At 56.9% G+C, this 26,711-nt stretch overlaps 11 protein-coding genes across 11 annotated transcripts; 7 read left to right on the top strand and 4 right to left on the bottom strand.

Moving 5' to 3' along the window:
* Positions 1–431: 431 nt before the first annotated feature.
* Positions 432–1,569, top strand: WHR41_05250 (uncharacterized protein; the record flags this gene model as incomplete). The annotated part of the gene is made up of 3 exons (XM_069373855.1): positions 432–483; positions 539–1,354; positions 1,412–1,569. The coding sequence occupies 3 exons, from the start codon at positions 432–434 to the stop codon at positions 1,567–1,569; spliced, it is 1,026 nt and encodes a 341-aa protein (XP_069229511.1).
* A 901-nt stretch (positions 1,570–2,470) lies between these two features.
* WHR41_05249 (uncharacterized protein) lies at positions 2,471–3,475 on the bottom strand (the record flags this gene model as incomplete). Its single annotated transcript, XM_069373854.1, has 1 exon — positions 2,471–3,475. One exon carries the CDS (start codon positions 3,473–3,475, stop codon positions 2,471–2,473), a length of 1,005 nt encoding a protein of 334 aa, XP_069229624.1.
* A 339-nt stretch (positions 3,476–3,814) lies between these two features.
* WHR41_05248 (uncharacterized protein) lies at positions 3,815–5,510 on the top strand (the record flags this gene model as incomplete). The annotated part of the gene is made up of 3 exons (XM_069373853.1): positions 3,815–4,157; positions 4,223–4,255; positions 4,315–5,510. The coding sequence occupies 3 exons, from the start codon at positions 3,815–3,817 to the stop codon at positions 5,418–5,420; spliced, it is 1,482 nt and encodes a 493-aa protein (XP_069229625.1). The 3' UTR covers positions 5,421–5,510.
* A 104-nt stretch (positions 5,511–5,614) lies between these two features.
* Positions 5,615–7,596, bottom strand: WHR41_05247 (uncharacterized protein). The gene is made up of 5 exons (XM_069373852.1): positions 7,547–7,596; positions 7,334–7,497; positions 7,226–7,282; positions 5,975–7,159; positions 5,615–5,916 (listed from the first exon to the last, which is right to left on the bottom strand). The coding sequence occupies exons 2-5, from the start codon at positions 7,400–7,402 to the stop codon at positions 5,890–5,892; spliced, it is 1,338 nt and encodes a 445-aa protein (XP_069229620.1). The 5' UTR covers positions 7,403–7,497; positions 7,547–7,596; the 3' UTR covers positions 5,615–5,889.
* Positions 7,597–8,731: 1,135 nt separating this feature from the next.
* WHR41_05246 (uncharacterized protein) lies at positions 8,732–11,367 on the top strand (the record flags this gene model as incomplete). The annotated part of the gene is made up of 2 exons (XM_069373851.1): positions 8,732–9,918; positions 9,984–11,367. 2 exons carry the CDS (start codon positions 8,732–8,734, stop codon positions 11,221–11,223), a joined length of 2,427 nt encoding a protein of 808 aa, XP_069229621.1. The 3' UTR covers positions 11,224–11,367.
* Positions 11,368–11,729: 362 nt separating this feature from the next.
* Positions 11,730–12,323, top strand: WHR41_05245 (uncharacterized protein; the record flags this gene model as incomplete). The annotated part of the gene is made up of 1 exon (XM_069373850.1): positions 11,730–12,323. The coding sequence occupies one exon, from the start codon at positions 11,730–11,732 to the stop codon at positions 12,321–12,323; it is 594 nt and encodes a 197-aa protein (XP_069229622.1).
* A 238-nt stretch (positions 12,324–12,561) lies between these two features.
* WHR41_05244 (uncharacterized protein) lies at positions 12,562–13,398 on the bottom strand (the record flags this gene model as incomplete). Its single annotated transcript, XM_069373849.1, has 2 exons — positions 12,562–12,922; positions 12,992–13,398. 2 exons carry the CDS (start codon positions 13,396–13,398, stop codon positions 12,562–12,564), a joined length of 768 nt encoding a protein of 255 aa, XP_069229623.1.
* Positions 13,399–13,866: 468 nt separating this feature from the next.
* On the top strand, positions 13,867–14,918 carry WHR41_05243 (uncharacterized protein; the record flags this gene model as incomplete). Its single annotated transcript, XM_069373848.1, has 3 exons — positions 13,867–14,224; positions 14,284–14,417; positions 14,473–14,918. The coding sequence occupies 3 exons, from the start codon at positions 13,867–13,869 to the stop codon at positions 14,629–14,631; spliced, it is 651 nt and encodes a 216-aa protein (XP_069229616.1). The 3' UTR covers positions 14,632–14,918.
* Positions 14,919–16,659: 1,741 nt separating this feature from the next.
* On the top strand, positions 16,660–19,247 carry WHR41_05242 (uncharacterized protein; the record flags this gene model as incomplete). Its single annotated transcript, XM_069373847.1, has 3 exons — positions 16,660–17,246; positions 17,380–17,719; positions 17,774–19,247. Exons 2-3 carry the CDS (start codon positions 17,442–17,444, stop codon positions 19,245–19,247), a joined length of 1,752 nt encoding a protein of 583 aa, XP_069229617.1. The 5' UTR covers positions 16,660–17,246; positions 17,380–17,441.
* Positions 19,248–20,571: 1,324 nt separating this feature from the next.
* Positions 20,572–23,883, bottom strand: WHR41_05241 (uncharacterized protein; the record flags this gene model as incomplete). Its single annotated transcript, XM_069373846.1, has 1 exon — positions 20,572–23,883. The coding sequence occupies one exon, from the start codon at positions 23,881–23,883 to the stop codon at positions 20,572–20,574; it is 3,312 nt and encodes a 1,103-aa protein (XP_069229618.1).
* A 575-nt stretch (positions 23,884–24,458) lies between these two features.
* WHR41_05240 (uncharacterized protein) lies at positions 24,459–26,696 on the top strand (the record flags this gene model as incomplete). The annotated part of the gene is made up of 1 exon (XM_069373845.1): positions 24,459–26,696. The coding sequence occupies one exon, from the start codon at positions 24,459–24,461 to the stop codon at positions 26,694–26,696; it is 2,238 nt and encodes a 745-aa protein (XP_069229619.1).
* Positions 26,697–26,711: the final 15 nt, after the last annotated feature.

Here is a 26,711-nt window from a genome sequence, read left to right as displayed (position 1 = left end):
TGCTCCCATGGCCATTTGGTTTGGAGAGACCGAGTCCTTGACTTCTCCGATAGCCCCAGTGCATATTTGGGGATCCCGCTGAAACGCCGAGTGCACGGGCCATTACAACTATTATAGTTTCGGCTCCTAATGACAGGCGAGCCTTACCATGTCTCGTAGCGGAGCATATTCCAACGACGCGTACAGGAGAGGAGGAGATGAGCATGCGCCACCGAGCAACCGCGGCGTAGATCGTCCTCTGCTGTTGATGCCTCCCGTAGAAGATGTGCAAAGGAGCGCCCGTGATTGTTCTTGGCCAGTCCGCAAGATGCAGAATTGTATGGTTCACGTTCATCATCCCATTACTGAGTGCTATCGTTTCTTCATCGTTTGTTTTCCTTTTCCCAATTCGCTCGTTTGCGCCAGTCCGCTCGTTCGTGTATCGCATAACCATGCAAGTCGCTTTCCCGCCGCGTCGTGAAGTCCTGGTGTTCGGTACCGGAGGTTCGTCGTTCAAGCATCAGTTGCAGTCGAAGGAGAACTAACACATGTTGTACAGCCGTCGGCGCGGTACTGGGCTGGCGACTCGCACAAAATCCCCGAGTGCGAGTCTCCGTCGTCTGCAGGTCCAACTACGAAGCCGTCCGGAGCAATGGCATCAGCCTGCGAACAGCCAAATGGGGTGCTGGTCACTTCCATCCGGCTCGAGTCTGCCGTTCGCCTTTGGATCTTCGCCACATTCCTTTCGACTATGTCGTCTGCGCGAACAAAGCCATCAACTCGGGCGTATACAGCAGCCTCTCCGGTCTAGTCCGCGACAAGACCGTCCTCGTCTCGGCACAGAACGGCGTAGGTGTTGAAGCACCGCTACAGAGGTCGTTCCCTGAGAACACGGTCCTTTCGGGAATTGTGTACATCGCCTGCACACAACCGTCACCTGGACTCTTCGCACAAAACACATGCATCAATGCGCACTCATTAGCCCTCGGTCTTTACGGGCGGTCAAAGTCCGCAAGTCATGACAAGCAACGAGAGTCCAGTCTGCGTGACTTCACCAGTCTCGAGTCCAGTTTCGGAGTATCTCCAGATGTTGTGAAGGAGAAATGGATAAAGCAGATATGGAACGGGGCATTCAACACCATGGCCGCATTATCTGGAATGGACACACACCAGATCATCTCCTCGCCACGACTTCTACAGCTCGTGCGACGCATCATGACTGAGACATATCAGGTCGCAGTGGCGAGTGGCGCGGTGCTTGATGAAAGCATAGTTGAGCAGATGCTTGTGATGACAAAAACAAGCCCTCCGGTGGTGCCATCCATGCTGCAAGATGCTAGGGCAGGCAAGCCCATGGAGGTTGATTCATTGTGCGGTAAGTGGAAATCTAAGTGTCCAGTAACAGATGAACACTGACGTGTCCTGGTCTCAGGTGATGTGTCTCGACTAGCCAGCATCTACGGACTCAAGACGCCAGCGATCCAAGCCATGTACCAGTCACTGACTGACAGAGTTGACGTATCGAGGGTGACTGTGGATCCGGCTTCTATGCCTGCACCAATGGCTACGGAACAGCGAGTAATGGCCTGACCGCAGACGACCGATCATTCTGACATTTAAGCGGCGCTTGGAGTTCCAATTGCATCTGTTTTTTGATATCACCTGGGAGTGGCTTTGTGAATACCATCAGTGCGAGATTTTAGAGACATGATAGCGGGGCGTACAGCTCGAACAAACGCAGAACACAGAACTTATCAAGCTTCGATTCCAGCTGGATGTGAAGTCAATCCACCGAAAGCCACGAGGTCCATCGCACGTGCAGTAGTCTGGTGTATTGAGGCAAGATGCACCTGTCAAGCCAATCTTTGGAATCGGCCCCGCAGGCGCTTTCCGCATTGTGAAGGATGCTCATCAGATTTGACGGATCACGTGCTTTTCCTCCCCGAAGAGCTGACTCCTCCCTCTCAGATGATCCTGGCTAGGCATGCATGGGCACGAATTGAAGCACACTTCGAGACTGGCAACATCTTGACAAGAAGATGCTGTCGAGTTGGTTCGCTTGACAGGTGTATTTCGCATCGCCATATTGTTTCTTTACCTCTAGTCATGTCCTGCGCATTTTCCCATGTCTTTCTCTCCTGACAAATATCAGGCGAGTAACTAGCTCTATCACAGCATTGAAGGCATACTGGATCGCGTTTTGCCGTATGGACGCTCTGTTATCCCAAGTAGGAAAGCGCACTCACGCCATTTGAAGTGAGCCATCGCTGATCCATCATCCCGCATCATGCACATGCACAGGCGGCCGGGCGGGACAGAGGTGGGTCGCAGCGCATCTCTCCTCGCTCTTGGGGGAATTTATAGGGTCTGTCGAACGGGTAGCGCACGTGCGTGAGTGTTGTCCAATGTTCGTAGCTTCCCATGCAGCCAAATAGAGCACCCTACGAGATAGCCTGAAGAGCAACGATCCCACATTTACTGATCATGTGGCTCATACCTTCTCAGGTATAGCGACCTCACCGATAACCGGTCGAAGAATATGAGGAACAATCTTCGCCGCATCGCCCCAGAAGAACCAGTCACGATCATCCTGTCCGCCTCTAGGTAAATCGGAGTTATCCATGTTGATAGTCGCTACCCTTGCCCCGCGATGCCTAGCCAGATCGACATACCCTGCAGCTGGATAGACCTGCGCCGAGGTACCAATGACGAGCATCAAGTCGATCGGTTCATCTTCAGCGAGATACTCGTCAATAGTGTCAAGGACGGTGAAAGGAAGCTGCTCGCCGAACCAGACCACGCCGGGGCGGAGAAGGTTTGTCTCGCATCGAGGGCATTGCGGGAGATCGTTGGATTCCAGTTTGGGGAGATGGACGTTGATGTCGCTGATGTCAAGATTTGACCTACGCCTGACAGCTTCACTCAAACTGCTGGCCTCGCCTCGCGCTTCGTTGCTGGTGGGATCAAGGCCTGATGTAGGGATTTCTAGTGCGGGAGTTACTGGGTCCGAGAAATCGGTTCGTCCGTACCCACAACCCTCCTTGTCAGCACATATAAGATCAAACAGCGTGCCGTGTAAAAGCTGCAGCTGGGCACGAGGGTGCTCTGCGCGTTGGCTTAGGCCGTCGACATTCTGGGTCAGACACTGGAAGCCAGGCATTTTGCGCGCCAGCTCGGCGAGAGCGTAGTGGGCTGAGTTGGGTTGGGCCTGCAGAGCCATGTGTCTCCTGTAACCATAGAACTGCCAAACCAGACCCGGGTCTGCGGCGAAAGCGCCTGGAGTCGCGAGTGAAGTTGATTCGTGAGTTCGCCATAAACCGCCGGCACCGCGAAAGGTAGGGAGGCCAGACGAGGCCGACAGTCCAGCGCCGCAGAGGGCGAGCACACGCTTTGAGTTCTTGATGGCATCGTGGAAATCATCAAGTTTGCCTATGATGGTGTTGAACGGTGGAGGAGAAGAAGAAGAAGAAGAAGCAGGTTGAGTCTTGGAAGCCATGCCTTTGGTTAATAAGGGTCGACGAGGTTTCAGAGAGGCAGGAAGAAAAGGGCGGGGAGGGCGCATTGTTATAGATGAGGGAGCATTGTAGGTGACAAGGCGCCTGCGTGGAACTCAAAAATGTTTGCTGGTGTGATGCCACATGCAGCAGGTGACGTCTATATAACATGTGCAAGGTTATGGAATCAATCGAATTCGCTGGCGTGGCTGGCAGGCGATCGTCTGGGGAAGCGCGCGCGAAGCTTTGTGGAGGCCGACATCAGGGCCCGGCAAAAGTGCGTGACTGAGGCTCATTAGCGAGCACTAGAGCGACCTCTCCACCCACGTCCACCCACCACCATGAGGAGGAGCCTGCTGCGGCCTCTTCAGGCCAATATCTGTCGCCCGAAACCCCAATCGACATTCCGCAGCAGACCCTCCTTCCATTATGGAGCCCGCACGATGGTGTCCGCGGCCGAACTGGCATTTGGACAGCCGCTGCATGAGACTCATCCGCACCTGATCGAGCCAGGCGATCTTACACCAGGCATTTCAGCACTGGAGTACCATCACCGACGAGCGGCACTGGCGAGTAAGCTGCCGAAGAACAGCATAGCAATCCTCGTCGCAAACGAGCTGAAGTTCAGGTCCGGCGCCGTGTTCTATGAGTACCACCAAGAGCCCAACTTTTACTACCTGACTGGTAAGGACGTGTGAAAGGATAGAAAGGAAGCATCGATCGGAACGCTGAGAAATTCCTCCCACCAGGCTTCAACGAGCCCGAATCAGTAGCTGTAATCGGTAGGTGTCAGTGTCCCTCTATGCCGGCTTCCCAAAGCACCCGCTCACAACCGCACCAGAGAAAGGCGAGACCGACGTAGAATATACCTTCCACCTCTTCGTGCGACCCAAAGACGAAAAAGCCGAGATATGGGACGGCGCGCGATCAGGCGTTCAAGCAGCACAGGACGTCTTCAACGCAGACGAGGCACAGAGCATCGACATGCTGCCCAGTATCCTCCCACAAATCATCAACGGCGCGTCAGAGGTTTTCACGGATATCGGAACATACAGTAAGAAGAGCCCGGTCACAAAATTCATCCAGGGCGAAGGCACAGGCGTGGAAGGCATGCAAGCGGCTCTCAAGAACACCGCGCGCGTGCGCCAACTACGACCGATCCTGAACGAGCTTCGCCTCACGAAGTCCGAAGCAGAACTACACAACATGCGTCGCGCAGGTGCCCTATCCGGTCACGTAATCACCGAGGCCATGAAAGGCCAGCACACAACCGAAAAGCAGCTCTGGGCAGACCTGGCATATGGCTTCCGCTCCGCAGGGCTGGACGGCGAAGCCTACGTGCCCGTGATCGCGGGCGGGCAGAACGGGCTGAGTATCCACTACGTGCGCAACGACATGCCGCTGCGGCGCGGCGAGACGGTGCTCGTGGACGCCGGCGGCGAGTACGGCGGGTACATCGCGGACATCACGCGGTGCTGGCCGGTGGATGCGAAGTTCACGCCCGCGCAGCGCGAGATGTACGCCATGTTGTTGGCGGTGCAGAAGAGCGTGATCGCGCTGTGCCGCGAGAGCGCGACGCTGTCGCTCGACCGCTTGCACCGCATTACGGACAACCAGCTGCGCGAGGGGCTGAAGGATCTCGGCTTTGATGTCTCGGGGCGGAACATGGAGGTCCTATTTCCGCACCACGTTGGACATTTCGTTGGGCTGGACGTTCACGACGCGCCCGGCCACCCAAGGACGGGAGCACTGCTGAAGAACAACTGTATCACTATCGAGCCCGGCGTGTACGTTCCGGACGACGAGCGGTGGCCCGAGCGGTTTAGGGGTTTGGCGTTGCGCGTGGAGGACTCAGTCATCATCGGCGAGGATGCGCCGGAGGTGCTGACTGATACGGCAGCGAAGGAGATCGAGGAAATCGAGGAGCTTAGGGCAATGGGGCGATAGCAGTTGCGTGGGCTTCTCCGCAGGTGGTGGATTGTATTATATTTGTACAAAAGACAAATTTAAAGCGCTCAGGGCACTTTTAAGCAAACATGGTGGTCGCGACGCTTCTCCTTCTGGGCATGCAATGGCATAATTCACTTTGAATATCAATGAAGATTGAAAGGCTTCTGGGAAAGCGAATGCTGAGTCTGACATGTATAGGTGGGCCAAGGAAGTCAGAGTAGAATGTTTGCTATATGGTATTTGTCAATAATGAAGTAAGAAAGTGCTTTTGACGGCCGGAATAATCCAGTGATGCATTTTTTCATGTCAATTTTGGATGGTTCTCTATCGTGAATGCCGTGAAAGGAACTGGGGCCGGATGAAGGGTATGTATGCAGTGTTTTTTGGGGGGAGAAAAACGTGCTGGCAGAGGGGTTCTCCTCTGCTCACGCGCGAGGCTTCTGTCTCAGGATTCGGGAGATAGCTTTTACATGATGATTTCGTTTTGCACGTCCTAGAAAAGGTGTCAGTGTCGGCATACATACTCAGCAACGAGACATGAGCGAACGTACCCTCTTCAGCTCCTTGAACGGCAAGCACACGCAGTTCTGCACGCGGACCTCGTCTGCGACCACACACTCTTTGCCCAAAATCGTGATGCTCTGCACTTTCACGCCGTTCTTCACTACGCTCGTGCTAAGTTCGCGCACCGGCGTGGGAGTACCCTCGACACGGGCCCATGCACCCACCCTGCTGCTCCAGCCGACGATCGCGTACAGCACGCAAGCATCGTGCTTGATCTCGGCGTCCTCGAGCACGATGGCCTCCTTGACGCGGGCACCGGCGCCGATCACGGCGCGAGGGCCGACGGAGACGTTGGGGCCCAGTTTTGCAGTAGGGTCGACTTGGGCGGTGGGGTGAATGAAGACGGGCGGCAGGATGGTAGCGGAGGGTTTGGCGAGCTCCTCACTCTGTGCTTGGAAAGCTTTCATCAGGTAGAGGGCGTTGGCTGGAACGGCGGACCCGGCCGTCTTGATCTGGCGCCAGAAGTCTTTCGTCTCGAGCACGTAGAATTGGCGGCTGTCGGCGAGGTCGGAGAGAATGTCTTGCTCAAGGCGGATCACCTCAGTCTTCTCGCCGTCCTCGTCATCCTCTGCTGAGCCGCGGGGTAGGTACGCGGAGTCGAGGGCGTCGGAGGAGGGGTAGGAGACGAGGCGTGGGCGGTCTGCGCGGCGTTTCATGGCGGACTTGATGCTAGGGAAGATAGCTTCAGTGCTAAATAGGTACACGCCGCAGTTGATCAAGTTGGAGATGTGCGACTCGGGCTTCTCAACGTAGTGCAGCACGCGCTTGCTATGGGCGTCGCTGACGATGCAGCCGAAGTTGGTCGCGGCGTCATTAGGCACGCGTGTTCCGAGGATGATAGCCTCGGCGTCCTTTTCCTCGAAGAGACGCAGCATTTGCTCCAGAGGGAACGAGCAGCAGACGTCCGCGTTGAGGACGAAGAAACGGTCGGGACGACCCTTGAGGATAGCATCGCGGAAGTGGTAGAGGCCGCCGGCGGTACCCAGAGCTTGGTACTCGCGCAGATATTTGATCGAAATTTGAGGGTGAGTGCGCGCGCAGTCCTTGATGAAGTCGCGGAAGACAGCCTCGTCGTAGTATCCAACAATGAACACCTCGCGGATCTCGGGGACCTTGGTGATGGCGGCGAAGCAGTGCGAGATGATAGGATGACCGGCAACTTCGAAGAGAGGCTGAAGGGTGTTAGCCATGCATTGCATAGCATTGAACCTCGGAGCGCTTCATGCGATCTTGCATACCTTCGGAAGGTCCAGAGACAGAGGGCGGAAGCGGGTTCCACGTGATGGCCCGCCGACCTGCTCACTTCAGCCATGTGTCCAGTTTCTGTTATCCCTCATCTTGCATACCAGAATGACTGCCTTGGTGACTGGCGCACCACCTCTCGCGCCGCGCATAGGCACTTGTAGACTGGCCATGATTTGTTTATGAAGTCGTCCTGCTCGGATTCAGGTGTCTGCTGATGTGGTATACGTGTAGTCAAGGGGTAGGAAAGGCCAGTGGTGCAGAGACTCTGGTTGTTTGTCAGTTTTGGCCAGTCAACGGGATGTCCTGCGACTCACAAATGAGAGGATGTCCTTCACGCAGATCGGTGGTCTTAGGTGTGGACAGTGCAACTTGTCTCCTCGCGGGCAGCTCACCTCCCATCTTGGAACGACCAGGGTCCAGCTCCCGCCTGACGATGCGCCCCGCGTTCACAGACCATCACAGCCGCCGCGACGCGTCGCCTTCAACTTCACACTTCACTTACACACGGTGAGATGGAATCATAGAGCATTCATGCGTGCTCACTTCCTGCAAGACGTTGCAGTTATTATTATAGCTGCAACCGTCCGTCCCTGCCAGTGACTTCCCAATTTCATGCGACAAGGGCAGAATACCTTCTCAAGACTTCAAGCCAATTCCGCACCGTACGTTAAGACTTGTGAAGCAAGCGCCCGTCATTTCCACCGGATGTTGCAGGCTTCTTGCAGCAACAGCCCATCGAGAACGGTCCAATGACAGGAGTAGCGCCCAGAACATGAGGCTCCACAAAGGTCACACCGCAGCCCTTCCCGTAAGGTGATCAGCAGCCGCTCACGTCGACTTGACAGTCTTGCTACTGAAAATCGCAGAGCTTCCCGTTCACTTGACGTCCTGCAACCTCTCGTCCGTGTGTTTCGAGATGATGCACAATTGTTGCAACGTTTAAACCCCTGAGGGCTCGCCTCGCAACACGTCGATAGACACTGCTCAACGCTTCTACAATGGACCTAACGGTAGACCGCGATGTGCTTGGCGTGAGAGCTTGTAGATGGCGCAGTCTCGCAAGAAGTGGATGCGTTTTCGTCACTGGCACCCTTTGACCTTGCTGCGCAGTCTCTTTATGGGTTGCCGGAGACCAGCCTCTTACTCTGGAACATAAAAGGCTACCTGATGCCGCACATCTGAAGCATTGTCTCGACCATACTTCACAACAAACCAGCATTGCTCAGTCCGCATGAGCCGCTGTCTACACCTTGGCCATTACAGTCACTCACTAGTCAAGACTTTCTGTAGCATCAGCCGCCACGAACGCAGAACCTTTCTTGAGTGAGTGAATTCCGCTGCACCCGCGTAAAGCTGCCTATATTCACTCCATATGCAGCTGCAAGCTTGCGTCGCGCTTTCCTAGTGCACCTGTCTTTGTCCGGCCACCAAACGCCGCCGCTTCCACCTCGCGGACTTTTTTTGACTGACACCACCAATCAAACTAATACCTCCGCAGCATGTCTTCCTTGATCAAAGAAGAGATGATACTCAACGAATCCCTAGCGTCATCATCTTCCGGTCAGAACGCCAGCCGTCGGGTATCAACTGTCAGCCCTGCCTCAAACACCCCACCTACCGACTCGCAAGCCACTCTTGCCGGCTCCGAAGCGACCATGGACGGCGATCATGCTGCGATGCAATCCTTGGGAGCCCATTCTCATCGCTTGATTCAAGGCATCAAGAACCTTCAAGACCTGAACATCAACAACACCTTGCCCTCTCTCCCGAAGTTCGTGGTCGTCGGCGACCAATCTGCCGGGAAGAGCTCTATCGTAGAAGCGCTGTGCGATATTTCGCTGCCGCGCGCTCACGGTACATGCACGCGATGCCCATTTCTCATCACCACCTCCGCGCAGAGCGGCAATACACAGTGGGCCTGCCACATCAGCATCAAACGGTATTACCAGTTTCAAGCCGGACAGTTCTTTGAGCTCGCAGAGCCTGACACAACTCATTTCACGACCGTGACTGAGAAGCAACAGCTAGATTCTATGCTGCGTAAGGCTCAGCTGGCCATCCTCAACCCTCAAGCGAATCCTCAGAGCTTTGTCGCTGTCGATCTGAAGACTGTGGACCTTTCCGCCTCACGCAAGGTTGCCTTTTCGCCAAATGTGATCTGCCTGGAGATCCAGGGTCCGAACTTACCGGAGCTTTCTTTCTTTGACCTCCCTGGTTCGATCAATGTCATCGAGGACGGTGAAGATCCTTCTCTCGTCGATGTTATCGAGCGACTTGTTACTGCCTACCTCAAAGATGACATGTGCCGTATCCTTCTGGCTTGCGGAGCGGATCAGGACGTCGAGACATCTACTACCTTCAGGTTTATCAAGAATTGCAACGCCACCGGCCGCTGTGCAGGTGTCCTCACGAAGGCTGACTTATTGCAATCCGGCAAAGCTGACTACATTCAGCAAATCCTGAGTGGAAAGAAGTTTGCGCTGAAGCAGGGCTGGTACATCACCAAGCAACTCTCTCAAATTGAGATTGATGCGGGCGTGGATCACAACACGGCGAGGACTCGTGAGCTGAGCTTCTTCGCTCGGGAACCGTGGACCAGCTTCCCTGGAGTTTCGCAGCAGCGCTTTGGCATTGGCAACTTGCAAGAGGCGGTGTCTCGTGGTATGACGGAGCATATTCGCGGCCAGTGAGTCGCACTTGAAACCCGGTCTCTCTTCCTTGAAGTAGCATCTACTGACCTCCAATTCGCAGAATCCCCGAGATCTTGAGTCGTGTCCAAGACAGGCTTTCCGACGTCAGTCAGCAGCTTCAGCTGCTGCCTGAGCGCCCTATTCACCCGACTTTCACGGTGATCCGTGAAGTCCAGCAACTGGCATCCAACATTAGCCATCATGTCAGAGGCGAAAGCGATGTCAACGAGTTTCGCAAGACCTTCGAAGATATGATCTCTAGGTTCAAGAAGCAGCTCAGCGAATCTAAGCCGACCATCGACATGAAGACCCCAGGGTATAAGGCGCCTGATATCGTTCTCTCTTCTGACGATGAAGAGGCTATGAACGCTACCCCGTCGCGTATGCCAGTTAGAACCACCCCGAGCTCGGCGTCATCAAGGAAGCGTCCCGCTGAATCTACACCCTCCAGCCGCCGCATCAAAGCGGAGTTTGCCGCTCCCGTAGTGCAGAAGCAGGCCTACACCCTAGAGAGCCTTCGCAGGGAATACGACCGTGGTAACACGAGCGGTGTTCCAGGCTCTATCAATTCCAAGGTTACCGACAGGCTCATCCTTCTGAGTCTCAACAGCTGGGACGCCATCGTCGACCACCTGCTCAAGGACGCCAACACCCAGATCGAGAATCTGGTCGCTAAATCCATCACCGACACCCTGGCTAGCCGTCAGAAAACTCTCTTCTATGAGCGCACCAGCGATGTCCTAAAAGCATTCATCGCGAAACTTATGCACGAAGCCAGCGATCGCATCCGTTTCCTCATGCTCTGCGAGCAGGAGAAGCCCATCACTCACATCAAATGGGCAAGCATGAAAAACATTCGCATGCGCGAGCTTGTCAAGTCCCGCAATCTCCAGCGGGTGAACGAATACTTCGACACTCTGGAAGCGGGCAAGCCGCGCACCACTCCGCATGAGAAGCGCGCCGAAAAGGCCAAGGACACCAACTGGGTTGCTACGGCTTTGAATGATGACGAATGGGCCACCGAGATCGACTGCATTGCCACCATCACTGTTTACTACGACACTGCCACCATGTGCTTCGTCGACACGGTGGCGAAGAACCTTGAGTACGGCGTCTTGCGGCCTCTTCGCTGCGAGATCGAGCAGACGCTGCTTGGCGAGCTGAACGCCAACAATGCTACGGAGTGTGCGGAATTGTTGGCGGAGGATCCGGAGAGGGAAAAGCTGCGCAATGAGTTGGTGGCTGAGAAAGCTAAGTTGGAGCAGGCGATGGATGAGCTGAGAACTTTGTCTGGTATTTGAGGCGGTGTTGTTGGCGCTAAGGGGGGTGGCAACAGTGTGCGCGCATTGTCTGCCTCAACGCATCCGTGAATGCCTATCGATAGTGTTTGTAGCCGCAGGATTGTTTGTCGAAGTCGAAGGTTCATCATTTGAAAGTCCAATCGTGGAAGGTGTTGTTCCTTGGGTCCGTGCACAATGGGTTTCTTGATCATCAGCATCATTCGGCCTTGAGATCGCTTTGTCAGCCTTTTATCCAAAACTAGGTCCCGCGCACCAATTCGTTTTTCAATAGAGCGATCTTCGAATGTTCTCTGCCACAATGCAAGCTGTAGATCGTTCCCCGGCGGATGACTTCATCCTCACGACGATCATCTAGCGTCATCTACTAGTATTATTAAGGTAATCAGCCTTCACGACCGGCACGACACAGCAAAACAGTTACACGTACCGTACTAACCCAGCTTAAGACACAAGGCATTCAACAAAGGCATCACTCTCCCATCCACAACCCGCAAAACACCACCAAAATGCAACCCTCCAGCCCCACCAACGACGCAACCGCCCAATCCGCCATCATCTGGCCCGCCCGCTACCTCCCCGGCACAACCTCCAACTTCACCTCCAACGAAACCGTCGCCGCGGACCTCTCCGCGTCCCAAATCTGGCCCCTCCTCGCCGACATCACCCAGTGGCAAACCTACTACCCCAACTGCGCGCACATCACCCCTCCCGCATCCGGCCCGATCCTCCAAAAGGGCGCCACCTTCCACTTCAGTACGTTCGGCTTCCCCGTGCTCGAGGCGCACGTGCGCGAGGCCGTCGCGCCTGAGCGCGGGCAGCCGGGGAGGCTGGCGTGGAGCGCGGCGCTGGAGGGCGGCGAGGACGAGGCGGTTGATGTCTATCATGCGTGGCTTGTGGAGGATTTGCCGGGCGGGAGGGTGAGGGTGCTGACGCAGGAGAGTCAGGTGGGCAAGCCGGCGGCGGAGCTGGCAAGTAGGAGGCCGAATGTTATGTTGCTGGGCCATCAGGATTGGTTGGATGGGTTGGTGACTGCTGCGCGAGGGGGGAGGGTTGTGAAGGAGGAGACTAATCTTGCGAAGACGGGGCTGTTGGCTTATTGATTTGTTTGGCGTTTGTTGCGTGGGTGAGTGGGTGGTGGACGGAAGCAGGGAGGAGGTGACGATTGAGATTGAGGGATTACATTATTACGTTAGTGCTGATATGACGGCAAAGCAGCGACCCGTCGACGACCAAGAAACAGAAGCTTTCCAGACTCAGTCCCGTCGAGACCCGAACGCCTAAGCAAACGCAGGGCAAGAGCTATCACAGACCATCAAACCCTATTCCACACCCGCACCCTCACTTAACCCCCTTCCCAATAACCCCCACCGCCTTCCCCTCCCACTCGCCCCTACCATTCTCCAAATCCCCCGCCACAAACTCCGCACCCTGCTCTAGCGTGATCCTATACCTCCGCGCATTCATCGCTGCCACCAGCGTCTTCCCCACGAGCGGCACATGCTTCAGGCCCGAGTCGTTCCAGCGCGGCGGGACGCCCGCTTCGGCGTCGAGGGGCTCGCGCAGCGTGGCGGACGTCAGCGAGAGGTCGCGGGATTCCGCGACCATCCAGTTGGGGCAGAGCATGGACCAGGCGATCGTGTTGGGCGGCAGGGAGGTGAGGAGGGCGAGGTTGGCGTTGTGTTCGAGGAAGATGGGGAAGCTATTATTATTCCGGCTGGGATTAGATTCGAGCTCGAGGCAGCTGTCAGAGGGATGATATCGAACTCACTACTTCGACAACGCCACCCCCGTCCCGGGATACTTCAGCACGCCCTGCCCGCCCATAACCCACAATCTCAGCATCTTCCCTCCCTCCGCGCCTGCGGCCCTGACACCCTCCACGACCGCCTTGAAAATGACGGGCAGATCGCCGTGCGACCAGGGCGCGAGCGCCGCGACGCCCGCGGCGCTGACGACGGCCTCGCAGCGGTGCTCGAGGATGGCGCGCTTGATGGCGGCGGAGTCCGTGGCGTCGCCTTGCACGACGAGGATCTGTTCGTGAAGGGTTGCGGGCAGGAGGGACTGGAGTTTGGAGGGCGAGCGCACGTAGGCGACGACGGAGTGGTGGTGGGCGAGGAGGGCGGGGATGAGGCGGGAGCCGATGTTGCCTGTTGCGCCGAGGAGGAGGACTTTCATTTTTGTTTGTTTTGGGGTTGGTTTGAGGCGATGTTGGTATAGTTGGTAATGGTGGAAGCTGGTGTTGCGTTGGAGTATGGTGTGTCGTCGTCGGATCGTTGTCGAGACGTCCGTCGTAGTTGGAGCTAGAGCTTACGGTGCTCAGACGACTGCTTTCGAGTACCATTGTATACTCAATCGAAGATCCGGCGACATGCGAAGCCGGTGAATTGGTCGTAACACCGAACCCGAAACCGCGGTACGCAGCTGTGTCAGCTCTGGGGTGGCTGACTGATCGCGCACATCGAGAGCGTTCAGCTCCGGAGGGGAGCTTGCGTCTGGATTGAGAAGAGATGCTAAGCTCCGCAAATTGGATTAAGAGGCATTTGGTGCGGTATGCATGATACAGATCATTTCGTCGATCGGTGTTCTCGATGTCTCGAGAGTTTATTTGCAGCGTTTGTGTAAGTGGAGTCATCCGACTCCGCGATGTTGGCTCCCTGGGCAGACCAACCATACACGCTCATCTCCACCCTTCCATTCTCAAAAGACGTACGCACCTCGTCCTTAGACATTTATTCACGGATCAGCACAAATGAACACAAAACTAATCCCTCATGCCTGACCTCCATCCACCTGCAAGCGCCGCACATCCCTCCCCCCGCCGCCGCCGACTTCGTGACCTACTGCAAATGCTGGGCGGAGTCGATGCACCACCACCAGGACGCGGAGGAAGCGCTCTTCTTCCCGGACATCGAGGCGGTCGCCGGCGTCGAGGGCCTCGTGGCGCGGAACGTCGAGCAGCACCGGGCGTTCGCGGCGGGGTTGGAGCAGTTCGAGGCGTATTGTACGTGCGAAGCGGAGGTCTGTGATGAAGTGAGGGTGAGGGTGGTGGCGCTTGTTGAGGGGACTGCGGAGCCCCGTTGGTCGGGCATCTTTGGGATGAGATTGAGACGCTGCCGGCGCTGGAGGGGTATGATAGTGCGAGGCTGAGGGAGGCGTATCGGCGGCTTGAGAAGGCGCTGATGGCTACTGATAATGTGAGAACCCGGGTTGCTAGGATGGTTTGGATATCAGTTCACTGATCACGTTTAGCAACGAATCGAGCCTCTGGTCTTCGGGACCGCGGACAGGACGTTCGAGGGCGGGATGCACGATTTCCCGTCGGTGCCATTCTCCCTCCGGTATGTGATTCATTACGTGCTTAGGAGGAGACATCGAGGCGCATGGCGCTTTAATCCGAGCACCATGTAGAGGGATCACCGGAAGCTGGCGTATGTCTCTCGAGCATCGAGCTCTAAGGGTTGTGCATCTTCACGTAAGCAGCTTTCTCTGCATCGATGACGGTTCAAAAGGTTGTGCTCCGCGGAACGTTGGATCCATGGTCTATGCTTCGCAGGTCGCGGAGTGCGGTGCGTAACTCTATCACGACAGTAGTAATGTATTCGCTTAATAGTGAACGGCTTGGCGTGAGGAAGTGCTTCCGCAGGGAGATCTCAAAGGAGACGTTGTCGCCTGCAAATAGTCCTCGAGCAACAAGATCTCTCTGTAATCAAAAGCTTGCATCATCATTGCCTCCCTTACCTGTAGATCATTATAGTGTCGCAGCTCGTTACACAAATACATCGCCTGCAAGAAGTAGGAGTCGACGCTAATAGCAGCACGCCGAGGTTTTGGTTCGGCACTTGCAGCTCGCACGGGCGTGGTGCTGACAGTGCGTGCAGCGTTAGCCGAGCGAGGAGAGATTCGCGCTCCGACGTAGAGTTTCTCGTACTGCAACCGAGACGGTCGGCCTTAGACTCGAGACCGCCTTCACGCGACACACAGGATGTCTCCGCCTTCTTGTGATTGCTTCGAGGCGAAGGGAGTTGGCTCCGCGCTACGCTAAGTTTGATCGATCAAGAAAATGTAGGCAAGCCTCAAGTTCGGCATGAAATTTTGGCGCGTGGAGCGGCAGAGCGCCCTGCAGATCAATTGCCGCTGTCGGCTTGTCTCCGTGGCTCGCCGGTACTCGCCGGCTGATTGGTGGCAGCACGACGAAGGATGTTTAGACGCGGCGCTGGCTCGCTTTGCTTCAGCGCCGCAGCTGTTTGACAGTGAGTGGCAGTACCTTGATGCCGGGACGCCCAGCCTGCGCAAGCTGCGGTGCCGTCCTATCTCCTGAGACACACTGTAGGGCTGTCAATGTGAGGCTGTGGTTCGGAGCGATCGGCCGAGGTGCCTCGCGAGTTTATCTTCACACTAGGCCACATGCATGCAAGGTCTTGCAGCGGAGTCTTCGACGGTGCAACGGGGGAGTGGTGGTTTGCGCAAGCAGGGAGGGCGGTCCACGGCCGTAGTGGATATAAGCAGCAAGTGACTTCGAACAGCTTACGGCCGGCGGGCGAGATAAGGCGAGCAGGCGGATGGGCCGGCGGGAGGAGCAGGCGGATGGGCCGGCGGGAGGAGCAGGCTGGCTGTTTCAGCGACGGCGGGCGGGCACAGGGCGTGCGCACAGACTGGCCCAGGCGTGGGGAGGCTCGGGAGGCTCTGGAAAATAGGGCGTCGGACAAGGCGAACGGCGCGTGGGTGGAGCTGGAGGAAAGGCAGAGCAAAGTTAGATGATGGCGCATGCCCGTCTGGGTCGAGGGCCGCCGGGCGCTGCGATATTGCCGATGATAGAGCGAGAGAGCGCGAGACGAGCCCGGCCTTGAGTCGGGTATGGGGTTGTTGGGGAGTGTGGACGATGATGTTGCAGATGGATTGCCTCACGGCTCAGGCATACATGACAACAATGCAAGCATGCGCAATCTCAACATCATGGCGGCACCTCAGGCTGCTTCTCCCGTCTTTCCAGAAGCAGCAGTCACTCAGCCCTCGCAAGGGTCTGGCGGGCGTCGAGGGCGGCAGGCTGAGGCAGGCTGAGGCAGACACACGGCAGGCGCATCAGGCACACAGGCAGACACACGGCAGGCTCATCAGGCACACAGGCAGACACACGGCAGGCAGCGTGGGCGGGCGGCGGCTCGCTGCGTGGGCACCACGTTGCGGAGGCGCGTGCCAATCCGCCGGCGGCGCCTGCGACTGCACGACTCGCGTTTTTGCGAGCACCACCAGTCCACCACGCCGCACCACCACGCCGCAATGGGCCTGACCCGCTGATCCTCCCCTTTCGCATCCCATCCACGCATCCACGCATCCACGTATCTGCCACCCTCCAACTGCCTCCGCCTCCCTGCTGCTGCCGCCGCCCCCAATCCCGTGCGGCCCTGCCTTCCGCCCCGAGCCTCTGTCCTCCCTGCCGAACACCGTCCGTCCACCCCCATCCCGACCCTCCGCCGCACCTCACCCGCTGCCGCCGTCTGCACCACCACGCATCTCACCCGGCCCGCCTGTCGCCCAACACCACCTCTACAACACCACCGGTACCGCTGCCGTTGCACACGTCACCCACGCCGCCCTGCCAGCCCATACCGCTTCAGGCCCGTTGCATCTCCTGCTCACCGCGCCCTCATCCTCCGCTTCCGACACCCCGGTTACCACGCCCGCTGCACTCCTTCGTGCAACCTCGCCTCACCACATCCGTGCCTCCGCCACGCTGCCTTGACGTCGGCTACACGGCAGCTTGCATACCTCCTGCACCCGCGGCGCAAATAGGAAACTCATTGCGGACCTGACGTCTGGAGAGGGATTGGCGCGAGCACACCGGAGCCTCGCTCGATCGCTTTGCATGGAACGCCATCTGTGGACGCATCTGCATTCTTGATCTCGGGCGGGACATGCGGTGATATTCTTCGCAAAGATCATTGCTGCGAGACTCTCACCCTGGACCTGCAAAATCGGGCCTCATTCCTGGCCAGATCACGCCGTCGCAGGCCATTCCCATCACTGTACGTATCAGTGCCTCACCGCACCCTGCGTTCTGGCGGGACCACCCATCAACAAGTGAGGTGTAAGAACAGCGAGGGGCAGGCGCCACCGCGGTGGCTTCTCAACACATAAGCTGACTCCATCTCTGACCAGGTCCTTACTGAGTATTACATCCTCCACATCCCCGCTCGATCTCGGCCGAGCCATCGAGCACCATGGGCAATTCAAACGGCAAGCCCATATGCATGACAGACGAGGTCAACCTGAACCACTTCCGCCTTCTCCGAGTTGTAGGCAAGGGAGCGTTTGGAAAGGTCCGCATTGTCGAGCGCAAAGACACCGGTCTCACATTTGCGCTCAAGTACATCCGGAAAGATGAGGTGGTACGCTCGGAAAGTGTCAGGAATATAATACGAGAGCGAAGGATGCTGGAGCACTTGAACCACCCGTTCTTGTGTAACTTGCGGTATAGTTTTCAGGATATGGAATACTTGTGAGTTGAAGATTACGAATGGAAAAGGAGGGTGACTTAGGCTGACATTGGCAGGTACATCGTCGTGGACCTGATGACCGGAGGAGACTTGAGATTCCACATCTCACGCAAAACCTTCACCGAGGAAGCAGTGCGATTCTGGATAGCAGAGCTGGGATGCGCGCTGAGATACGTACACGGCCAGGGCATCGTACATCGAGATGTCAAGCCTGACAACGTTTTACTGGACAATGAGGGCCATGTACATTTGGCGGATTTCAACGTCGCCTCGGACCTCACACCGCACAAACCTTTGACGAGCAAATCTGGAACCTTAGCTTACTTAGCACCGGAAGTGTACATGGGCAAGGGATATTACTCGGAGGTAGACTGGTGGTCGCTTGGCGTACTCTTCTACGAGTGCATCTACAACAAGCGACCTTTCGAGGCCAACAACCACGATGCGCTCGCACAGGCAATTGTCAAGGCTGACCCAGCCTTCCCCGTCACTTCTCCGCCCGTCTCGATGCCCTGTTTACATGCAATCAGCAGTCTGCTGGAGAAAGACAAGACTCAAAGAATTGGTTCCGCTGGTTTTGACACATTCACCGACAACCCATTTTTCAGAGAACTCGATTTCGATGCTCTACTCAGGAAGGAGATTGAGCCGGTATTCTGCCCGTCCAGCGAGAAGACCAATTTCGATGCAACGTACGATCTTGAGGAGCTACTTCTGGAAGAGGCACCCCTGGAGGCCAGGGCGAGGAAGCAGAAGCCTAGAGCAGAGCTGCGAGAAGACGCAACACCTCAGGAAATCCGTGCCGATGAACTGCACCGCATGGTCGAGACCATGTTCGAGCCTTTCAACTACACCCTTGTCCCCGAAACAAGAGATCCCGCAGCCGCCGTCGCCGCGGCCGCATCAGCCCCAGCGCCAGCAGGGCAGGCCCCAAGCGAGAAGGCCACATCCACAGAAACAGTCCGGCAACAAGACAAAGGCCGATCAACACCGCCACCCAGAGCACACACTCCAGGAACAAATTCACGCGCGCGCTCGTCAACCCGCTCCGGCACCGCCTCCCCTCCCCTACACAACAGCAGTGTCCCCATGCCACCCCAAGGCCCCCCACCGCAAGCCGACCTCCCCCCTCTCCCCCCTCCAACCTCAGACCCCTACCACCAGTCCCGCGGCCGCGAACCCCGCGACCGCGGCACCCGCACCGTCCGCTACGAAGACACCGCGCAGTCGGCGCTTCCCTCGACGTCCCGCCCTCCCCCGCGCCCCCGCGGCAGCACGCGCAGCACCTCCCTCGGCGGCGGCGTGCAGGTCGTGCTCAACGAGCAGGGCAGCTGGAGCGACATGGCGAACCAGAGCGCGGGCATGGTCGACGCGGACGGCGCACGCGACGGCAAGAAGGCCGAGCGCTCGCCGGGCATGCTGGGGCTGTTTTCGAGGAAGAAGGGGCGGGATCGTAGTCCGAAGGGCAAGGAGAAGGAGAGGGGTGTACTTGGGAAGGAGGGGGCGCGGGTGGTCATTAGTTCTGGCTGAGCTGGGGCGGTTGGCTTGAGATCTTACACGCCGATATTACGATGAGGGTGGGATTGTGGCTTGGAGACCGGAAGGGATTGCCGGAAGTCCTGGACGACACGTCGCGCTTGGAGACGAAGCCGGATACATCCTTCCCTGAACCTTGATCGCAAACCGCATTGGTACACGCGCCGAGGAGTAGGACGTGCGAGCCACCGACCACCCAAAGCGCCCACACGCACCCAAGCCAGCGCCCTCCAACCCCGGGCTTCCACCAACAACATCCACCATCAAAGCCAAAAGGACGCCACCGCGACAAAACCCCAACAACCTGGAGTCCAACTCACACCCACTAACCAACGAACGCCCGCACGACCCTTTTCTTCCTCGAAACACAACAGCATACCGCGACCCGGCGTTCCTACCTACCTGCCAATCAATACGTTACAATACACACTCATAATTCAGCAATGCGGCATGCTCTCCCTCTCTTCCGGGTCAAGGATCGTTTGTCTTCTTTTCTTCGTTCCGTCTCATTTCACTGGGCTTGGGGTTTGCATGACGGGACGTCAGCCTAGCCTTTCTCTCCTCTGCTCTACTCTACTGTACCTATACTTTCACGAGAGGGGACGGTATGTCGAGAGAGGAAGGAAGGCGGCCGAGAGTCGAGTCGGGAGAATCGGCGTTCTTGTTCTTGTTCTTTCTTTCCGTTTGATACACCGCTTCTCTCTGAGCGGAGGAGTCTTTGCGCGCGCGCGGTGAGGGGCGGGCGGGCCTTGTGGCTCGGGTTCGGGTTGCATATACACACTTGTCTCTCTTCTTTCTTTTTACTTTTCTTTTCTTTTTTTAGTCGGTGGAGGGGAAGAGGAGTGCTTGCGCTGCATTAGAGCCGTTTGGAGGGATCGCGCTCTTGGCTTGGCTCGGCTCTCTTGCGGCGCGCTCTCGTACTCTAGCATCGTGTAGTATAGTATATGAGGCATGGCATGTTCACTTTCGTTCTATCCGAGTTCACTGCATCTGTCTGGTTTGAGCGAATTGAGATCCGGATAGGGTAGGGATTGGTGCTTGGGTTGGGTTGTTGAGTCGGTATGTTTTGGTCGTTCCTGCTAATGCTCTCGCAACGTTTGCTTTGGGGAGCCAGAATAAGGTTGACCAACATCATGATTGCAGAGTGCGTGTCGCGGCAATGCTGCGGAAAGGGTTCCTTCTTGCGTCATTTATCATACCGTACAAGCGCTCTATTTCCCTCTCATCAGACAGAAAGAACGCTCCAATTACGCTCACACAAAACAAATTACCCCATCCTCCATCCTCCATCATCCAAACTTCCAGCCTCCCCGAGCCTCTACAACCTCCCCCCGCCCTCCGCCCCTGCAGCCGCCGTCCTCTCATAAAACAGAATATACGCCTCCTTATTCTGCAACCCCGCCGGATCGATCTCCCTCACAATCGTATCGTTATACTTCCTCCACACCCTCTTCATGCGATCGCGCACCGCGGTCGTGTAGTGGCCGTGCGTCAGGTCGCCGCCGATGTGCTGCAGCACCGCGTACGCGTCGTACGAGTACGGCGGCGTCATGGCGGGGTCGGGCGCCTTCTCCTGCGGCGCCGCGAGGGCCGCGATGCGCTGCTGCTCCGCCGCGTCCGGCGGTGGGAGCGTGTAGGGCGACATGTCGAGGCCGCGCAGCGGGAAGTCGATGACGGTGTGCAGCTTGCGGGCCGCGCGGCCGTAGTCGTCGTTGCGGAAGCGCTTGAGGTGCACGACGAGGTACTGCGGGAGGCGGGTGAAGGTGATTTGCTTGGTGGCTTCGCGGTGGACTTTGCAGCGCGGGCAGATCCAGCGCTCTTCGCCGCCGAGGGGCTCGTCGCGGCAGAACTGCGCGAGGCACTGGTCAAGGGTGGCGGCGGGCGCGGCGTGCGGGATCTCGACGCTGATGCTGGAGAAGAATTCCCAGGTCGTGCTGACGAAGGAGCAGGAGCGGCAGCGCAGGCGGGACATGGTCTGGCCGCCGAAGAGGTCGTAGATGGGGGAGTGTTCGCGGTGGCGGTGGCGTTGCCATTCGCGCTTGGAGGCGAGGTATTTGGGGAGGTTCTCGCGGAAGGTTTCTTGTTGGGGGGTGAGGTTTTGGAGGATCGTGCGGTCCCAGTTGGCGTTGAGATCTTCGTGGAGGGTTTCGATCATGAATTCGAGGAATTGCTTTGCATCTTGCTGGACGTCGTTCTTCCAATCGCTGTTGAGACGGCCGCAGAACGTCCTGAAGGTCGTTGGTTTGATGCTGGAGACGTCGCCCTTCCATAAGCTTCTGATCAGGTTGCTGTACAGCTCGGGCATGACGCCCTTACTGCCTTTCCAATTTCGCTGGACGGCCCGCTTGAATTCGTCGCTCAGGAACAACATAGTCATTGGTGTCGTAGCTGATAATGCCTGTATGGTAGAGTTCATGTAACAAGTGACGCCAAAGTTGATCAGACCCGTCTTGGGCAAAGTCATGGTCGAAGAGCGGAGCTTAGGCGGCACGTATGGCATGAGACCATCGGACCTCCCTGCAAAGGTGCTCTGCGACGCGGCTTTGTCACTGACACCAGTGTAGCTCATCCGGGGTGCCGCTGGAGCTGGTCTTGTCGGAGCTTGAGGATATTGGGACGGAGATGGTGCGGCAGGATACTCAGGAATCTTCGCTGGGGGAGCAGGAGCCTTCCTCGTCGGCATCTGAGAGCTCATGAAACCCGGCTGAGTATCAATGGCACTTGCGTCCGGATAGCGCTGATTAAACTCGTCAATAGCAGCTCTGCTCAGTCTTTCACGCTCTTCATCGCCTTCTTCGCCTTCTTCTTCATATTCCTCGGTGACAGGTTGTTGGGGTGCCGAGACGCTTTCCTGCCTTGCTCGCGCCAGCCAGGCTCGTTCTTCGTCTTGGCCAAGCGGAGCAAAATCCTGTACTCTTCGCTTTGGTAGACGAAGCTGGCTGCCCATACCGGCAGTTGCCATAGGTCGACGGGAAATTGGTCGGCCAGCTTTTGCTCGTGAAAGCGTGCTGGAGGTCGCCAAAGCTTGCTGTCCGACGAGATCAATCCACGCCTCAATGCCACCAACCAAGAGCATTGGCGGCTGTCTAAGTGGTTTCTCCTGATTGAAGTCATGAAGTGACTCGTGTAGGTACTTCAGCTTCAATTCGCGCTCGCTTCTCGGACTGGCCAGGTACGCATCAGATTTCGTTTTAGCATCGTAGTAGACGACAAGATCAAACAGATGGCGGTTGTCGAACAGTTCCTGCTCAAACTCGGGCGATAATACTAGAGAATCAAGCAATTGCTCTGCGCTCATGTCTGCTTGCAGGCTCATAGGCTCGATGCACATGACATTTTGGGAGTAGATGTGGCCTTGATCAAAGTCTGCTCGAGGTCTGACATCGATGAGTAGAACAGAAAATCGAGGGAGATAATCGAAAAGCCGTTCCGTGCTGACTCTAGTCTCCGTGGTGTGATGTGGCTTCACAGACGATGTCGAGCTTGTCATGTTATCCTCAGATCCAGTCTGGGGAAAGTAGTCGCCACTGTCTTGTGCTCCATTTGGTGCCCGCATCGATGCCGAAGATGAAGCCACTGACGATTTTCGATATTCGCTGGATGCTAGACTTCGAGCGCTATGTCTCGGTGGTGCAACATTGCCAGTTGTATGCATGTTCCGCGCAGGGCTGTATGTTGGACTCGGAGCTTTTGGCATCGCTGCAGCAAAGCTAGTATCCAATGGCAGCTTGGCTGGCGGCATGGGCCCGCCGTTGGGCATTCCGCGCGGGCCTAAAGGTCTGCCATTGCTGCCGATCGACTTGACAGGTGCTTCAAAAGAGTTGCGTCCGTTCCAGTCAATCGCTGAAGGCATCTGAATGGGCGAGCTGTGCACAGACGAATTCGATCCTCGTGAGTCTGGCCTCCCCGGCTCGGCAGAACTGGACGGCATCCGCAGGCGAGCAAACCGATCATTAAGAGCTTCGCTAGGTCCGCTTCGTTGAGATCCGTTCAAGGCGGCGCCTCCAAGTGACAATGCTCTTCCATGTAGAGAGTCCGGTTTGGGCGAGACTGAAGGCTTCACTTTACGTGCGCCCTGTCCATTGCCAGACCTGTATTCGGCGTTCGACTGCGGATATGGTGCTTTTGTCGCATACTCTCGTTGACTCTCTGATTGTGAGCGGGTATGTTGCGTCTTAATCTGGTAGTACTTTGGTAATACCCCGCTCCTCTTGTTGTTGTTCTCGATTATGCTTTTGATGCCCATGTACTGCTCGTTCCATTGCACCAACGTGCTCTTGACGTATTTGTACTGTCTGTCCCATCCTTGGTCCAAATCCATGTCCAAACCCTTGCCATTTCGTGGGATAACGTCGATCGCGATCTCATAGGCGCGCAGGTACTCGACAAATGCAAGGTCAGGCCGTCGAGAATCTAAGAGGGATTTGGCCTGCTGCAAAGACTGAGCGGCGGTGCTAAGGAGCTTCGCAGGCGGATCGTTTGCATTGTATCCGTCTTGGGCCCTCGCTTGAAGGTCCTGGATGTGCTCGTATGGCACTTCGGTGCCGTTGTTGAAAGTGGGCATCCGCGAGCCATTACTGTGGCCGGGGGGCGCGGACGGCGGGCTCGGCAGAGACGCCGCGGCGCTCATTATGTGTATTTTACAGCCACCACTCGGTTCGCATCGCGCGGTGGCGGTGGTTGCTCGGCAATGTGAGGTGTGAGCGCAATCGACAATCACGCGGATGCGATTCTGGAGTCACTTGGATGACGTGGGCGGGGTGCGATGCCAAGAGGTGGATGTCGTGCGAGTGCGAGCGGAAGGTCGTGTGTATCGTGAATTCGTGAGGAGGATCGGTGGGAGGATGGGAAGGTGGTGGGCAGAGGAGCAAATAAGTTATTGTGAACGTCGCGGAGAGCAAGCGTACCAAAGAGTGAAGCGGTAGTTGAACCCTCGTCTGGCCTTCCCCAGACATGGAGACGCAGTGACGCAGCAAGCTGTGGCGGTGGCTTCGGCTTGTTGGCGTGCGATCAGCACACCACCAGAGCCCGATCCTCAGCACGTCGACAGCTGCAGCTGCGCACACTCCGACTCTGCCTTTTGCTGACCATCTCGTCACAAGCATTGCGTGTCAGGTTCTGCGCACGCTCTTCATACACAGACCATCTGCATCACCGGTGCCAGCGCAGTCATCACCAGCGGGACGAGGTCCCAAACAGATCAACATGGCGTCCTGGTTCGGCGGCTCCAGCAACACTGAGCTGGATGCTCAGATCGAGCGTGCGACGGCTAGCTCGCTGGAGGATATCGCCTTGAATCTGGAGATCAGCGACATCATCCGGAGTAAGACAGTGCAGCCTAAGGAGGCTATGCGTAGTCTCAAGCGGCGGATAGGCAACAGGAATCCGAACGTCCAACTCGCCGCACTCAATCTTACCGACACATGCGCCAAGAATGGAGGCAGCCATTTCATGCAAGAGATCGCCAGTAGGGAGTTTATGGATAATCTGGTCAGCTTGCTGAAGGCCTACGGCGGCCCGGAACTGAACGGAGACGTGAGACGTAAGATTCTCGAGCTCATTCAGAACTGGGCTTCTGGCGCTTCAGGAAAGGACAGCCTCAACTACTTGACGGAGTGCTACCGGACGCTGCAACACGAAGGCTTTGACTTTCCACCTCGGCAGGAGGTCGCCAGCAGCATGTTCGACAGCTCTGCGCCGCCAGAGTGGACCGACTCCGACGTCTGCATGCGATGTCGCGAGAAGTTCACGTTCACGAATCGCAAACACCACTGCAGGAACTGTGGAAATGTCTTCTGTGGAGCTTGCAGTTCTAAGAGCCTTCCTCTACCGCATTTGGGTATTATGCAGCCCGTGAGGGTTGATGATGGATGCTACGCAAAGCTGAGCGACAAGTCCCGCGGTACGCCCGGACCTCAAAGTCCAGGCTCGACAGAGAAAACATTGTGGCAAGGCTCCAATGTCAGCGGCGAGAGGATGCAGCCTCGTGGAGCAAGAGTGGATGACGGCTTTGATGCAGACCTGAAGCGCGCGTTGGAGATGAGTCTGGAGGAATCAAGGGGACACGCTGGAGCGGGCTACGTGCCACAACAGCCTCCGGTGCCGACACAGTCAAAGCCGCAGACTAATGGGACGAGCCAGAAGGGGCCGCAGAATGAAGAGGAGGAGGATGCAGACCTCAAAGCGGCCATCGCAGCAAGCATGCAGGACATGGAAGAGCAAAAGAAGGCACATGCGAAGCAGCTGAAGGAGCAAACGTCGTCGAGTGCAGCACCAGTACAATTCAAGCCGAACAGCCAGCATGAGTTGACTTTGGTGGAGATGGAGAACATCAATCTGTTCTCTACCCTGGTTGACAGGCTCCAACATCAGCCGCCGGGTACCATCTTGCGTGAACCGCAGATCCAGGAGCTATACGAGAGCATTGGTGCGCTCAGACCGAAGCTTGCGCGCACCTATGGCGAGACCATGAGCAAGCATGATACCCTTTTGGACCTACACTCTAAGCTTTCGACTGTTGTGCGCTACTACGACCGCATGCTAGAAGAGAGACTGAACAGCACCTACCACGCTGGCCGATTCGGTGCTCCTAATCGATCAAGCATGTATCCCAACATCTCAGCTGCGCCAATGAGCTCTCAAGGTGGCATGGAAAGCTATTACTCTGGTAATGCGCCGCAATTCGACAGCTATGGCGGACCTCCTCCACAACAGAGTGGCTTTGCCGGATACTCGCAACCTCAACCTGGCCAAGCCCCGTATCCAGAAGCCTATCCCGACATGAACAGAATGTCGCAGGTCTACAGCCAACAGCCACCGGAAACACCCTATCCCCAGAATCCATCCCAGCCTTACCCGCCACAAGGTCATGCTCCTCCGCAGCAGCAGCAATATCAACAACAACCTCCTGAAGCACAGCAGACACAGCATCCGTCTCAAATGCCACCCCAGCGTCGCCAGTCTTCACACCATTACTCTCAGCCCTCTTCCCAGTACGCTCCATCGCACACCTCCCAGAACTCAAACCCAGCGATATCCTCGCCCCCGCCGTCCGACCCCGCAGCATCCTTCTACTACGCAGACCAAAAGCAACAGCAACAGCCCTCAATCCCTCAAGCGTCGAGTCCCGAGCTCTACGCTCAACAGCCACCACAGCAGCAATATCAGCAGCAATCAACGCCTTACCCCGCTCAGGAGACTCCTCAGCAGCAACATCCTCAACCACACGGCCAGCCCTCACACCAATACTACCAGCAACCCCAGCCACAGCCTCACCAAGCGCCATACCCCCAGCTCGGCCAGCAGCAGCAGCAGCCGCCGCCCGCCCAGCAACAATGGCCGCAGGCTCCCGCAGCAGGCGCGGGATACGGGCAGGAAAGCTTCCCTACCGCGCCGCAGCATGCTCCTAGCGCGCCGAAGGAGGAGAGTCTGATTGAGTTCTAATCAGTGTTGTTCCTG

This window comes from Cladosporium halotolerans (assembly GCF_011745625.1).
Source record: "Cladosporium halotolerans strain TM138-S3 chromosome Unknown Sca14, whole genome shotgun sequence".
In the NCBI taxonomy this organism is placed as follows: domain Eukaryota; kingdom Fungi; phylum Ascomycota; class Dothideomycetes; order Cladosporiales; family Cladosporiaceae; genus Cladosporium; species Cladosporium halotolerans.
Note: the sequence above shows the minus strand (reverse complement) of the source record. Positions and strands in the feature narration are given on the sequence as shown.